Source organism: Salmo salar, chromosome ssa02, assembly GCF_905237065.1.
Source record: "Salmo salar chromosome ssa02, Ssal_v3.1, whole genome shotgun sequence".
Classification (NCBI taxonomy): Eukaryota; Metazoa; Chordata; class Actinopteri; order Salmoniformes; family Salmonidae; genus Salmo; species Salmo salar.
This window is the reverse complement of record NC_059443.1, coordinates 372501-387153: the sequence shown is the minus strand read 5'-3', so window position 1 is coordinate 387153 and position 14653 is coordinate 372501. Positions and strand designations below refer to the sequence as shown.

Genomic DNA, 14653 nt, shown 5'->3' with positions numbered 1-14653 from the left:
GTTAACCCACTGCTCCCCGGTAGGCCGTCATTGTAAATAAGAATTTGTTCTTAACCGACTTGCCTAGTTAAATAAAGGTAAAAAACTAAAATAGTCACTTTAACCATATCCTAATGTACATACTACCTCAATCAGCCCGACTAACCGGTGTCTGTATGTAGCCTCGCTACCTGTCTTTTTACCTACCTATTGTTCCCCTAATACCTTTTTGCAATATTGGTTAGAGCTGTTGTATTCAGCGCACGTGACAAATAAACTTAGATTTATTTTATTTGAGAACTGGGCCTAAAATAGAACCTTGTGGTACCCCTTTAGTTACATACAGTAATAAACTACTGGCAGTAACTCACCTCAGTAGTAGAGAGAACTGTATCCTCGTCCAGACTCAGAACGGCGTCTGTTGATATTGTGTCATAGGGCAGGAAACGACTGCTCATCACCTGAAGACATAGCAACAAACAGTAGGGCTCTTCACTGCAACAACAATCAATGCAAATGACTAGATATCTGAGAACAATCAATACAAGTCACTAGATATCTCAGAACAATCAATACAAGTCACTAGACATCTAAGAACAATCAATACAAGTCACTAGATATCTGAGAACAATCAATACAAGTCACTAGATATCTGAGAACAATCAATACAAGTCACTAGATATCTTGGAACAATTAATACAAGTCACTAGATATCTTAGACAATCAAAACAAGTCACTAGATATCTTAGAACAATCAATACAAGTCACTAGATATCTTGGAACAATCAATACAAATCACTAGATATCTGAGAACAATCAATACAAGTCACTAGATATCTTGGAACAATCAATACAAGTCACTAGAAATCTGAGAACAATCAATACAAATCACTAGATATCTGAGAACAATCAATACAAATCACTAGATATCTTGGAACAATCAATACAAGTCACTAGATATCTGAGAACAATCAATACAAGTCACTACATATCTGAGAACAATCAATACAAGTCACTAGATATCTTGGAACAATCAATACAAGTCACTAGATATCTTGGAACAATCAATACAAGTCACTAGATATCTGAGAACAATCAATACAAGTCACTACATATCTGAGAACAATCAATACAAGTCACTAGATATTTAAGAACAATCAATACAAGTCACTACATATCTGAGAACAATCAATACAAGTCACTAGAATGTGCTTACCAGGGCTATATTTCAACTTCTCTCTGTATCCATCAGCATATTGATGTATATGAAGCTATAGGAGAAGAGGACTCACCTTGCTCTCCCCATCTATGACCAGGACAGGTACTGAGGACTCACCTTGCTCTCCCCATCTATGACCAGGACAGGTACTGAGGACTCACCTTGCTCTCCCCAGCTATGACCAGGACAGGTACTGAGGACTAACCTTGCTCTCCCCATCTATGACCAGGACAGGTACTGAGGACTCACCTTGCTCTCCCCATCTATGACCAGGACAGGTACTGAGGACTCACCTTGCTCTCCCCATCTATGACCAGGACAGGTACTGAGGACTCACCTTGCTCTCCCCATCTATGACCAGGACAGGTACTGAGGACTCACCTTGCTCTCCCCATCTATGACCAGGACAGGTACTGAGGACTCACCTTGCTCTCCCCAGCTATGACCAGGACAGGTACTGAGGACTAACCTTGCTCTCCCCATCTATGACCAGGACAGGTACTGAGGACTCACCTTGCTCTCCCCATCTATGACCAGGACAGGTACTGAGGACTCACCTTTCTCTCCCCATCTATGACCAGGACAGGTACTGAGGACTCACCTTGCTCTCCCCATCTATGACCAGGACAGGTACTGAGGTGGCTGGCCAGCGGTGTTTGGCCGGGAGAGGCTTGTCACAGTTCCATAGGACTATCACCTGGAAAAATATTACATACATTTAAACATGAAATTACGTTTTCATTAGGATGGATTATATCATAACCAAAAGCTATTACAGTTGAAGTGGGAAGTTTACATACACCTTAGCCAAATACATTTAAACTCAGTTTTTCACAATTCCTGGCATTTAATCCTAGTAAAAATTCCCAGTTTTAGGTCAGTTAGGATCACCACTTTATTTAAAAAATGTGAAATGTCAGAATAATAATAGAGAGAATGATTTATTTCAGCTTTTATTTCTTTCATCACATTCCCAGTAGGTCAGAAGTTTACATACACTCAATTAGTATTTGGTGGCATTGCCTTAAATTGTTTAACTTGGGTCAAACGTTTCGGGTAGCCTTCCACAAGCTTCCCACAATAAGTTGGGTGAATTTTGGCCCATTCCTCCTGACAGAGCTGGTGTAACTGAGTCAGGTTTGTAGACCTCCTTGCTCGCAAACACTTTTTCAGTTCTGCCCACTATTTTTCTACAGTATTGAGGTCAGGGCTATGTGATGGCCACTCCAATACCTTGACTTTGTTGTCCTTAAGCCATTTTGCCACAATTTTGGAAGTATGCTTGAGGTCATTGTCCATTTGGAAGACCCATTTGCGACCAAGCTTTAACTTCCTGACTGATGTCTTGAGATGTTGCTTCAATATATGCACATAATTTTCCCTCCTCATGATGCCATCTATTTTGTGACGTGCACCAGACCCTCCTGCAGCAAAGCACCCCCACAACATGATGCTGCCACCCCCGTGCTTCACGGTTGGGATGGTGTTCTTCGGCTTGCAAGCCTCCCCCCTTTTCCTCCAAACATAACGATGGTCATTATGGCCAAACAGTTCTATTTTTGTTTCATCAGACCAGCGGACATTTCTCCAAAAAGTACACTCTTTGTCCCCATGTGCAGTTGCAAACCGTAGTCTGGCTTTTTTATGGCGGTTTTGGAGCAGTGGCTTCTTCCTTGCTGAGCGGCCTTTCAGGTTATGTCGATATAGGACTCGTTTTACTGCGGATATAGATACTTTTGTACCTCTTTACTCCAACATCTTCACAAGGTCCTTTGCTGTTGTTCTGGGATTGATTTGCACTTTTTGCACCAAAGTACATTCATCTCTAGGAGACAGAACGCGTCTCCTTCCTGAGTGGTATGACGACTGCATGGTCCCATGGTGTTTATACTTGCGCACTATTGTTTGTACAGATGAATGTGGTACCTTCAGGCATTTGGAAATTGCTCCCAAGGATGACCCAGACTTGTGGAGGTCTACAATTTTTGTTCTGAGGTCTTGGCTGATTTCTTTTGATTTTCCCATGATGTCAAGCAAAGAGACACTGAGCTTGACGGTAGGTCTTGAAATACATCCACAGGTACACCTCCAATTGACTCAAATTATGTCAATTAGCCTATCAGAAGCTTCTAAAGCCATGACATAATTTTCTGGAATTTTCCAAACTGTTTAAAGGCACAGTCAACTTCTGTAAACTTCTGACCCACTGGAATTGCGATACAGTGAATTATAAGTGAAATAATCTGTCTGTAAACAATTGTTGGACAAATTACTTGTGTCATGCACAAAGTAGATGTCCTAACCGACTTGCCAAAACTATAGTTTGTTAACAAGAAATTTGTGGAGTGGTTGAAAAACGAGTTTTAATGACTCCAACCTAAGTGTATGTAAACTTCCCGACTTCAACTGTATATGAATTATGATGACCTGATATAAAAGCACACATTCATGTCACATTGATAAAGAAATCTATATGGGTGACAACATGACATGTGCAACACAGAGATATAATTATACACCTAACTCAAAATAACAAGGTTCTTGTTGCAGAAGCAGTTGTATTTCTGGGTTCATTCCATGACTCATGCCGACCACACACAGCATGGCGCTAGCTGTTACCTAGACAAAGTACTGAGACTTGGCGACCCGCCACCAGGAGCCAAAAATCTACTTTCTACAAGGTCAGGTTGCTGAAGGATTTCTGGGTTCATTCTATGACTCATGATGACCACATATGGGCATGCGGTGTTGGGAGTTACCTGGGCACACAAACAATACTGACACTGATAGTCTACCTGGACACAGTGTTGAGATGTGAGTTAGATAGTCTACCTGGACACAGTGTTGAGATGTGAGTTAGTTAGTCTACCTGGACACAGTGTTGAGATGTGAGTTAGTTAGTCTACCTGGACACAGTGTTGAGATGTGAGTTAGTTAGTCTACCTGGACACAGTGTTGAGATGTGAGTTAGTTAGTCTACCTGGACACAGTGTTGAGATGTGAGTTAGATAGTCTACCTGAACACAGTGTTGAGATGTGAGTTAGTTAGTCTACCTGGACACAGTGTTGAGATGTGAGTTAGTTAGTCTACCTGGACACAGTGTTGAGATGTGAGTTAGATAGTCTACCTGGACACAGTGTTGAGATGTGAGTTAGTTAGTCTACCTGGACACAGTGTTGAGATGTGAGTTAGATAGTCTACCTGGACACAGTGTTGAGATGTGAGTTAGATAGTCTACCTGGACACAGTGTTGAGATGTGAGTAAGTTAGTCTACCTGGACACAGTGTTGAGATGTGAGTTAGATAGTCTACCTGGACACAGTGTTGAGATGTGAGTTAGATAGTCTACCTGGACACAGTGTTGATATGTGAGTTAGTCTACCTGGACACAGTGTTGAGATGTGAGTTAGTTAGTCTACCTGGACAGTGTTGAGATGTGAGTTAGTTAGTCTACCTGGACACAGTGTTGAGATGTGAGTTAGTTAGTCTACCTGGACACAGTGTTGAGATGTGAGTTAGTTAGTCTACCTGGACACAGTGTTGAGATGTGAGTTAGTTAGTCTACCTGGACACAGTGTTGAGATGTGAGTTAGTTAGTCTACCTGGACACAGTGTTGTGATGTGAGTTAGTTAGTCTACCTGGACACAGTGTTGAGATGTGAGTTAGTTAGTCTACCTGGACACAGTGTTGAGATGTGAGTTAGTTAGTCTACTTGGACACAGTGTTGAGATGTGAGTTAGTTAGTCTACCTGGACACAGTGTTGAGATGTGAGTTAGATAGTCTACCTGGACACAGTGTTGAGATGTGAGTTAGTCAGTCTACCTGGACACAGTGTTGAGATGTGAGTTAGTTAGTCTACCTGGACACAGTGTTGAGATGTGAGTTAGTTAGTCTACCTGGACACAGTGTTAAGATGTGAGTTAGTTAGTCTACCTGGACACAGTGTTGAGATGTGAGTTAGATAGTCTACCTGGACACAGTGTTGAGATGTGAGTTAGTTAGTCTACCTGGACACAGTGTTGAGATGTGAGTTAGTTAGTCTACCTGGACACAGTGTTGAGATGTGAGTTAGTTAGTCTACCTGGACACAGTGTTGAGATGTGAGTTAGATAGTCTACCTGGACACAGTGTTGAGATGTGAGTTAGTTAGTCTACCTGGACACAGTGTTGAGATGTGAGTTAGTTAGTCTACCTGGACACAGTGTTGAGATGTGAGTTAGTTAGTCTACCTGGACACAGTGTTGAGATGTGAGTTAGTCAGTCTACCTGGACACAGTGTTGAGATGTGAGTTAGATAGTCTACCTGGACACAGTGTTGAGATGTGAGTTAGATAGTCTACCTGGACACAGTGTTGAGATGTGAGTTAGTTAGTCTACCTGGACACAGTGTTGAGATGTGAGTTAGTTAGTCTACCTGGACACAGTGTTGAGATGTGAGGTAGTTAGTCTACCTGGACACAGTGTTGAGATGTGAGTTAGATAGTCTACCTGAACACAGTGTTGAGATGTGAGTTAGATAGTCTACCTGGACACAGTGTTGAGATGTGAGTTAGTTAGTCTACCTGGACACAGTGTTGAGATGTGAGTTAGTCAGTCTACCTGGACACAGTGTTGAGATGTGAGTTAGTTAGTCTACCTGGACACAGTGTTGAGATGTGAGTTAGTCAGTCTACCTGGACACAGTGTTGAGATGTGAGTTAGTTAGTCTACCTGGACACAGTGTTGAGATGTGAGTTAGTTAGTCTACCTGGACACAGTGTTGAGATGTGAGTTAGATAGTCTACCTGGACACAGTGTTGAGATGTGAGTTAGTTAGTCTACCTGGACAGTGTTGAGGTGTGAGTTAGTTAGTCTACCTGGACACAGTGTTGAGATGTGAGTTAGTTAGTCTACCTGGACACAGTGTTGAGATGTGAGTTAGTTAGTCTACCTGGACACAGTGTTGAGATGTGAGTTAGTTAGTCTACCTGGACACAGTGTTGAGATGTGAGTTAGATAGTCTACCTGGACACAGTGTTGAGATGTGAGTTAGTTAGTCTACCTGGACACAGTGTTGAGATGTGAGTTATTTAGTCTACCTGGACACAGTGTTGAGATGTGAGGTAGTTAGTCTACCTGGACACAGTGTTGAGATGTGAGTTAGATAGTCTACCTGGACACAGTGTTGAGATGTGAGTTAGTCAGTCTACCTGGACACAGTGTTGAGATGTGAGTTAGTTAGTCTACCTGGACACAGTGTTGAGATGTGAGTTAGTTAGTCTACCTGGACACAGTGTTGAGATGTGAGTTAGATAGTCTACCTGAACACAGTGTTGAGATGTGAGTTAGTTAGTCTACCTGGACACAGTGTTGAGATGTGAGTTAGTTAGTCTACCTGGACACAGTGTTGAGATGTGAGTTAGATAGTCTACCTGAACACAGTGTTGAGATGTGAGTTAGTTAGTCTACCTGGACACAGTGTTGAGATGTGAGTTAGATAGTCTACCTGAACACAGTGTTGAGATGTGAGTTAGTTAGTCTACCTGGACACAGTGTTGAGATGTGAGTTAGATAGTCTACCTGGACACAGTGTTGAGATGTGAGTTAGTTAGTCTACCTGGACACAGTGTTGAGATGTGAGTTAGATAGTCTACCTGGACACAGTGTTGAGATGTGAGTTAGATAGTCTACCTGGACACAGTGTTGAGATGTGAGTAAGTTAGTCTACCTGGACACAGTGTTGAGATGTGAGTTAGATAGTCTACCTGGACACAGTGTTGAGATGTGAGTTAGATAGTCTACCTGGACACAGTGTTGATATGTGAGTTAGTCTACCTGGACACAGTGTTGAGATGTGAGTTAGTTAGTCTACCTGGACAGTGTTGAGATGTGAGTTAGTTAGTCTACCTGGACACAGTGTTGAGATGTGAGTTAGTTAGTCTACCTGGACACAGTGTTGAGATGTGAGTTAGTTAGTCTACCTGGACACAGTGTTGAGATGTGAGTTAGTTAGTCTACCTGGACACAGTGTTGAGATGTGAGTTAGTTAGTCTACCTGGACACAGTGTTGTGATGTGAGTTAGTTAGTCTACCTGGACACAGTGTTGAGATGTGAGTTAGTTAGTCTACCTGGACACAGTGTTGAGATGTGAGTTAGTTAGTCTACCTGGACACAGTGTTGAGATGTGAGTTAGTTAGTCTACCTGGACACAGTGTTGAGATGTGAGTTAGATAGTCTACCTGGACACAGTGTTGAGATGTGAGTTAGTCAGTCTACCTGGACACAGTGTTGAGATGTGAGTTAGTTAGTCTACCTGGACACAGTGTTGAGATGTGAGTTAGTTAGTCTACCTGGACACAGTGTTGAGATGTGAGTTAGTTAGTCTACCTGGACACAGTGTTGAGATGTGAGTTAGATAGTCTACCTGGACACAGTGTTGAGATGTGAGTTAGTTAGTCTACCTGGACACAGTGTTGAGATGTGAGTTAGTTAGTCTACCTGGACACAGTGTTGAGATGTGAGTTAGTTAGTCTACCTGGACACAGTGTTGAGATGTGAGTTAGATAGTCTACCTGGACACAGTGTTGAGATGTGAGTTAGTTAGTCTACCTGGACACAGTGTTGAGATGTGAGTTAGTTAGTCTACCTGGACACAGTGTTGAGATGTGAGTTAGTCAGTCTACCTGGACACAGTGTTGAGATGTGAGTTAGTCAGTCTACCTGGACACAGTGTTGAGATGTGAGTTAGATAGTCTACCTGGACACAGTGTTGAGATGTGAGTTAGATAGTCTACCTGGACACAGTGTTGAGATGTGAGTTAGTTAGTCTACCTGGACACAGTGTTGAGATGTGAGTTAGTTAGTCTACCTGGACACAGTGTTGAGATGTGAGGTAGTTAGTCTACCTGGACACAGTGTTGAGATGTGAGTTAGATAGTCTACCTGAACACAGTGTTGAGATGTGAGTTAGATAGTCTACCTGGACACAGTGTTGAGATGTGAGTTAGTTAGTCTACCTGGACACAGTGTTGAGATGTGAGTTAGTCAGTCTACCTGGACACAGTGTTGAGATGTGAGTTAGTTAGTCTACCTGGACACAGTGTTGAGATGTGAGTTAGTCAGTCTACCTGGACACAGTGTTGAGATGTGAGTTAGTTAGTCTACCTGGACACAGTGTTGAGATGTGAGTTAGTTAGTCTACCTGGACACAGTGTTGAGATGTGAGTTAGATAGTCTGCCTGGACACAGTGTTGAGATGTGAGTTAGTTAGTCTACCTGGACAGTGTTGAGATGTGAGTTAGTTAGTCTACCTGGACACAGTGTTGAGATGTGAGTTAGTTAGTCTACCTGGACACAGTGTTGAGATGTGAGTTAGTTAGTCTACCTGGACACAGTGTTGAGATGTGAGTTAGTTAGTCTACCTGGACACAGTGTTGAGATGTGAGTTAGATAGTCTACCTGGACACAGTGTTGAGATGTGAGGTAGTTAGTCTACCTGGACACAGTGTTGAGATGTGAGTTATTTAGTCTACCTGGACACAGTGTTGAGATGTGAGGTAGTTAGTCTACCTGGACACAGTGTTGAGATGTGAGTTAGATAGTCTACCTGGACACAGTGTTGAGATGTGAGTTAGTCAGTCTACCTGGACACAGTGTTGAGATGTGAGTTAGTTAGTCTACCTGGACACAGTGTTGAGATGTGAGTTAGATAGTCTACCTGGACACAGTGTTGAGATGTGAGTTAGTTAGTCTACCTGGACACAGTGTTAAGATGTGAGTTAGTCAGTCTACCTGGACACAGTGTTGAGATGTGAGTTAGATAGTCTACCTGGACACAGTGTTGAGATGTGAGTTAGATAGTCTACCTGGACACAGTGTTGAGATGTGAGTTAGTTAGTCTACCTGGACAGTGTTGAGATGTGAGTTAGTTAGTCTACCTGGACACAGTGTTGAGATGTGAGTTAGTTAGTCTACCTGGACACAGTGTTGAGATGTGAGTTAGTTAGTCTACCTGGACACAGTGTTGAGATGTGAGTTAGTTAGTCTACCTGGACACAGTGTTAAGATGTGAGTTAGTTAGTCTACCTGGACACAGTGTTGAGATGTGAGTTAGATAGTCTACCTGGACACAGTGTTGAGATGTGAGTTAGTTAGTCTACCTGGACACAGTGTTGAGATGTGAGTTAGTTAGTCTACCTGGACACAGTGTTGAGATGTGAGTTAGTTAGTCTACCTGGACACAGTGTTGAGATGTGAGTTAGTTAGTCTACCTGGACACAGTGTTGAGATGTGAGTTAGTTAGTCTACCTGGACACAGTGTTGAGATGTGAGTTAGTTAGTCTACCTGGACACAGTGTTGAGATGTGAGTTAGATAGTCTACCTGGACACAGTGTTGAGATGTGAGTTGGTTAGTCTACCTGGACACAGTGTTGAGATGTGAGTTAGTTAGTCTACCTGGACACAGTGTTGAGATGTGAGTTAGTTAGTCTACCTGGACACAGTGTTGAGATGTGAGTTAGATAGTCTACCTGGACACAGTGTTGAGATGTGAGTTAGTCAGTCTACCTGGACACAGTGTTGAGATGTGAGTTAGATAGTCTACCTGGACACAGTGTTGAGATGTGAGTTAGTTAGTCTACCTGGACACAGTGTTGAGATGTGAGTTAGATAGTCTACCTGGACACAGTGTTGAGATGTGAGTTAGATAGTCTACCTGGACACAGTGTTGAGATGTGAGTTAGTCAGTCTACCTGGACACAGTGTTGAGATGTGAGTTAGTTAGTCTACCTGGACACAGTGTTGAGATGTGAGTTAGTTAGTCTACCTGGACACAGTGTTGAGATGTGAGTTAGTTAGTCTACCTGGACACAGTGTTGAGATGTGAGTTAGATAGTCTACCTGGACACAGTGTTGAGATGTGAGTTAGTCAGTCTACCTGGACACAGTGTTGAGATGTGAGTTAGTTAGTCTACCTGGACACAGTGTTGAGATGTGAGTTAGTCAGTCTACCTGGACACAGTGTTGAGATGTGAGTTAGTTAGTCTACCTGGACACAGTGTTGAGATGTGAGTTAGTTAGTCTACCTGGACACAGTGTTGAGATGTGAGTTAGTTAGTCTACCTGGACACAGTGTTAAGATGTGAGTTAGATAGTCTACCTGGACACAGTGTTGAGATGTGAGTTAGTTAGTCTACCTGGACACAGTGTTGAGATGTGAGTTAGTTAGTCTACCTGGACACAGTGTTGAGATGTGAGTTAGTCAGTCTACCTGGACACAGTGTTGAGATGTGAGTTAGTCAGTCTACCTGGACACAGTGTTGAGATGTGAGTTAGTCAGTCTACCTGGACACAGTGTTGAGATGTGAGTTAGTTAGTCTACCTGGACACAGTGTTGAGATGTGAGTTAGTCAGTCTACCTGGACACAGTGTTGAGATGTGAGTTAGTTAGTCTACCTGGACACAGTGTTGAGATGTGAGTTAGTCAGTCTACCTGGACACAGTGTTGAGATGTGAGTTAGTTAGTCTACCTGGACACAGTGTTGAGATGTGAGTTAGTTAGTCTACCTGGACACAGTGTTGAGATGTGAGTTAGTTAGTCTACCTGGACACAGTGTTGAGATGTGAGTTAGTTAGTCTACCTGGACACAGTACTGGGACTTAGCGACAGCCACCAGTAGCTTCAGGATGGGCTGAGACTGGGAGACCAGGGGAGTCACAGCATGGATGACCGCTGTGAACTTGGGACGAGGCTTGATACCTGAAACACAGCCAAATAGCAACAATATGAAGTAGATCAGAGCCACTTCCAGTCGTCAGTGCCTACATTTACGAGTGCACATGATCCCTGCAGGAATTGAACCTTTCAACCCTGGCATGGCTGATGCCAATACTCTTACCCACTGAGCTACACAGGACGAATGTCAAAGTCAACAATGTTATCAAGATGATTTAATTATTAACACCAAAGATGCTGGAAATGTGTCCCTCCTTCACACATTGCATCTCATCATGATGTATTGCTTGAGGCACAGTGTAGCAGGGACTGCAGTGTAGCAGGGACTGCGGTGTAGCAGGGACTGCGGTGTAGCAGGGACTGGAGGGACTGCGGTGTAGCAGGGACTGCGGTGTAGCAGGGACTGCGGTGTAGCAGGGACTGCGGTTGAAGATTAGCCGGCTGGCTAAAACCGTCACTTTTACTGAAACGTTGATTAATGTGCACTGTCCCTGTAAAAATACAAAATAAACTCAACTCAACAGTGATCTAGCCAGTGAATACAGTAGCTAGCTACCAGTCAGAATATTTAAACACTTCTTCGTCATCAATTCTCCCAATCCTGAATCCCACTACTTCCAATACTGCCCCCCCTGGTGACCAGAGCTCAATTCAGCTCGTCTCTCCGATGGGATTAAAGTCATCGGGGGCTGAGAGAGGAAGGGTAGCCGTTTCTATACACACATAAATAAGGCTGTGTGACAGCTTGGGCTTGATGAGCTCCAGTCTTAGTTTCATCTGACTCCGGCTTTAATTGGGGGGGGAAACGGTATCAAAGATTGTGTCAGTCACCAGGTTAACGTAACGACCTCCCAAGACGAACGGTTAGAGTTTTGTTTCATGAATCTTGATGTGGAGGAAGCTCTGCAGAGTGGTCGCTAGCTGGCACAGCCCCAAAGTCATACAATCCTAACCTTAACCACACTGCTAACCCTAATGCCTAACCTTAACCACACTGCTAACCCTAATGCCTAACCTTAACCACACTGCTAACCCTAATGCCTAACCTTAACCACACTGCTAACCCTAATGACTAACCTTAACCACACTGCTAACCCTAATGCCTAACCTTAACCACACTGCTAACCCTAATGCCTAACCCTAACCTTAACCACACTGCTAACCCTAATGCCTAACCTTAACCACACTGCTAACCCTAATGACTAACCTTAACCACACTGCTAACCCTAATGCCTAACCTTAACCACACTGCTAACCCTAATGCCTAACCCTAACCTTAACCACACTGCTAACCCTAATGCCTAACCTTAACCACACTGCTAACCCTAATGCCTAACCCTAACCACACTGCTAACCCTAATCACCACTGCTAACCCTAATGCCTCAACCTTAACCACACTGCTAACTCTAATGCCTAACCCTAACCTTAACCACACTGCTAACCCTAATGCCTTACCCTAACCTTAACCACACTGCTAACCCTAATGCCTTACCTAACCTTAACCACACTGCTAACCCTAATGCCTTACCCTAACCTTAACCACACTGCTAACCCTAATGCCTCCTAACCTTAACCACACTGCTAACCCTAACGCCTTACCTAACCTTAACCACACTGCTAACCCTAATGCCTAACCCTTAACCACACTGCTAACCCTAATGCCTAACCCCTAACCACACTGCTAACCCTAATGCCTAACAACTGCAACCCTACACTCTAACACACTGCTAACCCTAATGCCTAACCTTAACTACACTGCTAACCCTAATGCCTAACCTTAACTACACTGCTAACCCTAATGCCTAACCCTAACCTTAACTACACTGCTAACCCTAATGCCTAACCTTAACTACACTGCTAACCCTAATGCCTAACCTTAACTACACTGCTAACCCTAATGCCTAACCCTAACCTTAACCACACTGCTAACCCTAATGCCTAACCTTAACCACACTGCTAACCCTAATGCCTAACCCTAACCTTAACTACACTGCTAACCCTAATGCCTAACCCTAACCTTAGATAAAAAATTTTCCTCCATGAATTTTTACAATATAGACCATTTTGACTTTGTAGCTGTCCCATCTAGCAGACATTACTCAGTACTGCCTCCAGGACAAGACTCTAATAAACATTAACCTGCTCACAAGTCGGTGTGTGTGTGTGTGTGTGTGTGTGTGTGTGTGTGTGTGTGTGTGTGTTTATTGTATCAATTCAATTGGAAAAGCAAAACAGAGATACAAAACACAATCATAGAAAACAAACACATTCTTCAATCAGCCGTCTGAATTACCCTCGGACACCTGATCATCAACTTTCACGGTCCTCATCCAGCCGTCTGAATTACCCTCGGACACCTGATCATCAACTTTCACGGTCCTCATCCAGCCGTCTGAATTACCCTCGGACACCTGATCATCAACTTTGAAGGTCCTCATCCAGCCATCTGAATTACCCTCGGACACCTGATCATCAACTTTCACGGTCCTCATCCAGCCGTCTGAATTACCCTCGGACACCTGATCATCAACTTTGAAGGTCCTCATCCAGCCGTCTGAATTACCCTCGGACACCTGATCATCAACTTTGAGGGTCCTCATCCAGCCATCTGAATTACCCTCGGACACCTGATCATCAACTTTGAAGGTCCTCATCCAGCCATCTGAATTACCCTCGGACACCTGATCATCAACTTTCACGGTCCTCATCCAGCCATCTGAATTACCCTCGGACACCTGATCATCAACTTTGAAGGTCCTCATCCAGCCATCTGAATTACCCTCGGACACCTGATCATCAACATTGAGGGTCCTCATCCAGCCATCTGAATTACCCTCGGACACCTGATCATCAACATTGAGGGTCCTCATCCAGCCATCTGAATTACCCTCGGACACCTTATCATCAACTTTCAGGGTCCTCATCCAGCCGTCTGAATTACCCTCGGACACCTGATCATCAACTTTGAGGGTCCTCATCCAGCCGTCTGAATTACCCTCGGACACCTGATCATCAACTTTGAGAGACCTTTGGAGATTATTCCACAAGTATATGGTAGTAAGCTAATATGTGACTTCCCACTATATACAACGAACAAATAATATTGCTAACTGATGTAATATGCATCTATATAAGGGAGCACATGACTGTAGATGTCACGACGTCCGTCGAAGTCGGCTCCTCTCCGTGTTCGGGCGGCGTTCGGCGGTTCGACGTCACCGGCCTTCCAGCCATCGCCGATCTACTTTTCATTTTCCATTTGTTTTGTCTTAGTTTTTTCTACACACCTGGTTCCTATTCCCCAATTACATGTTCATTATTTAACCCTCTGTTTCCCCCCATGTTTGTGTGCGTGTTTGTATATAATGTTCAGGCCGTTACTTGTTGGCTGGTATTGTTTTCCAGGTTCGTTATTACGCCCGTTATTTACCAGTGACCGGTAATTTTCACGCACCTTTTAGTATTTGTTTTATTACTGGTGCTGTTGGTGGAATAAATGACCTTGTACACCCATCTGTGCTCTCTTGCGCCTGATTCCATGCACCAGTTTCCCACAGCCTGACAGTCGAACAGTGTCATCAGCATAAAGATGATGTCATTTATAGAAATGGTAAAAGGACTGGGCCTAAAATAGAAGGTTTTAGTACACTCTTTTGTAATGTCCAGGAAACCAGATTTACAACCATCCACATTAATGTTCTGGGTTCTCTTTAACAGATGGTTACAAGACTCACCGA

General features: G+C 43.5%; 1 protein-coding gene across 3 annotated transcripts in view; it reads right to left on the bottom strand.

Annotated features, from left to right (window-relative positions):
- LOC106594121 (exostosin-1a) overlaps positions 1 to 14653 on the bottom strand; it is a 123940-nt gene that overhangs the window by 13001 nt on the left and 96286 nt on the right. For all 3 annotated transcript variants that reach the window (XM_045696333.1, XM_045696324.1, XM_045696328.1), the window contains exons 6-8: positions 10821 to 10939; positions 1800 to 1895; positions 351 to 440 (exon numbers count right to left, since the gene is read on the bottom strand). In XM_045696333.1, coding sequence (XP_045552289.1) covers positions 351 to 440; positions 1800 to 1895; positions 10821 to 10939 — 305 coding nt within the window. The remainder of the gene's footprint in view (positions 1 to 350; positions 441 to 1799; positions 1896 to 10820; positions 10940 to 14653) is intronic.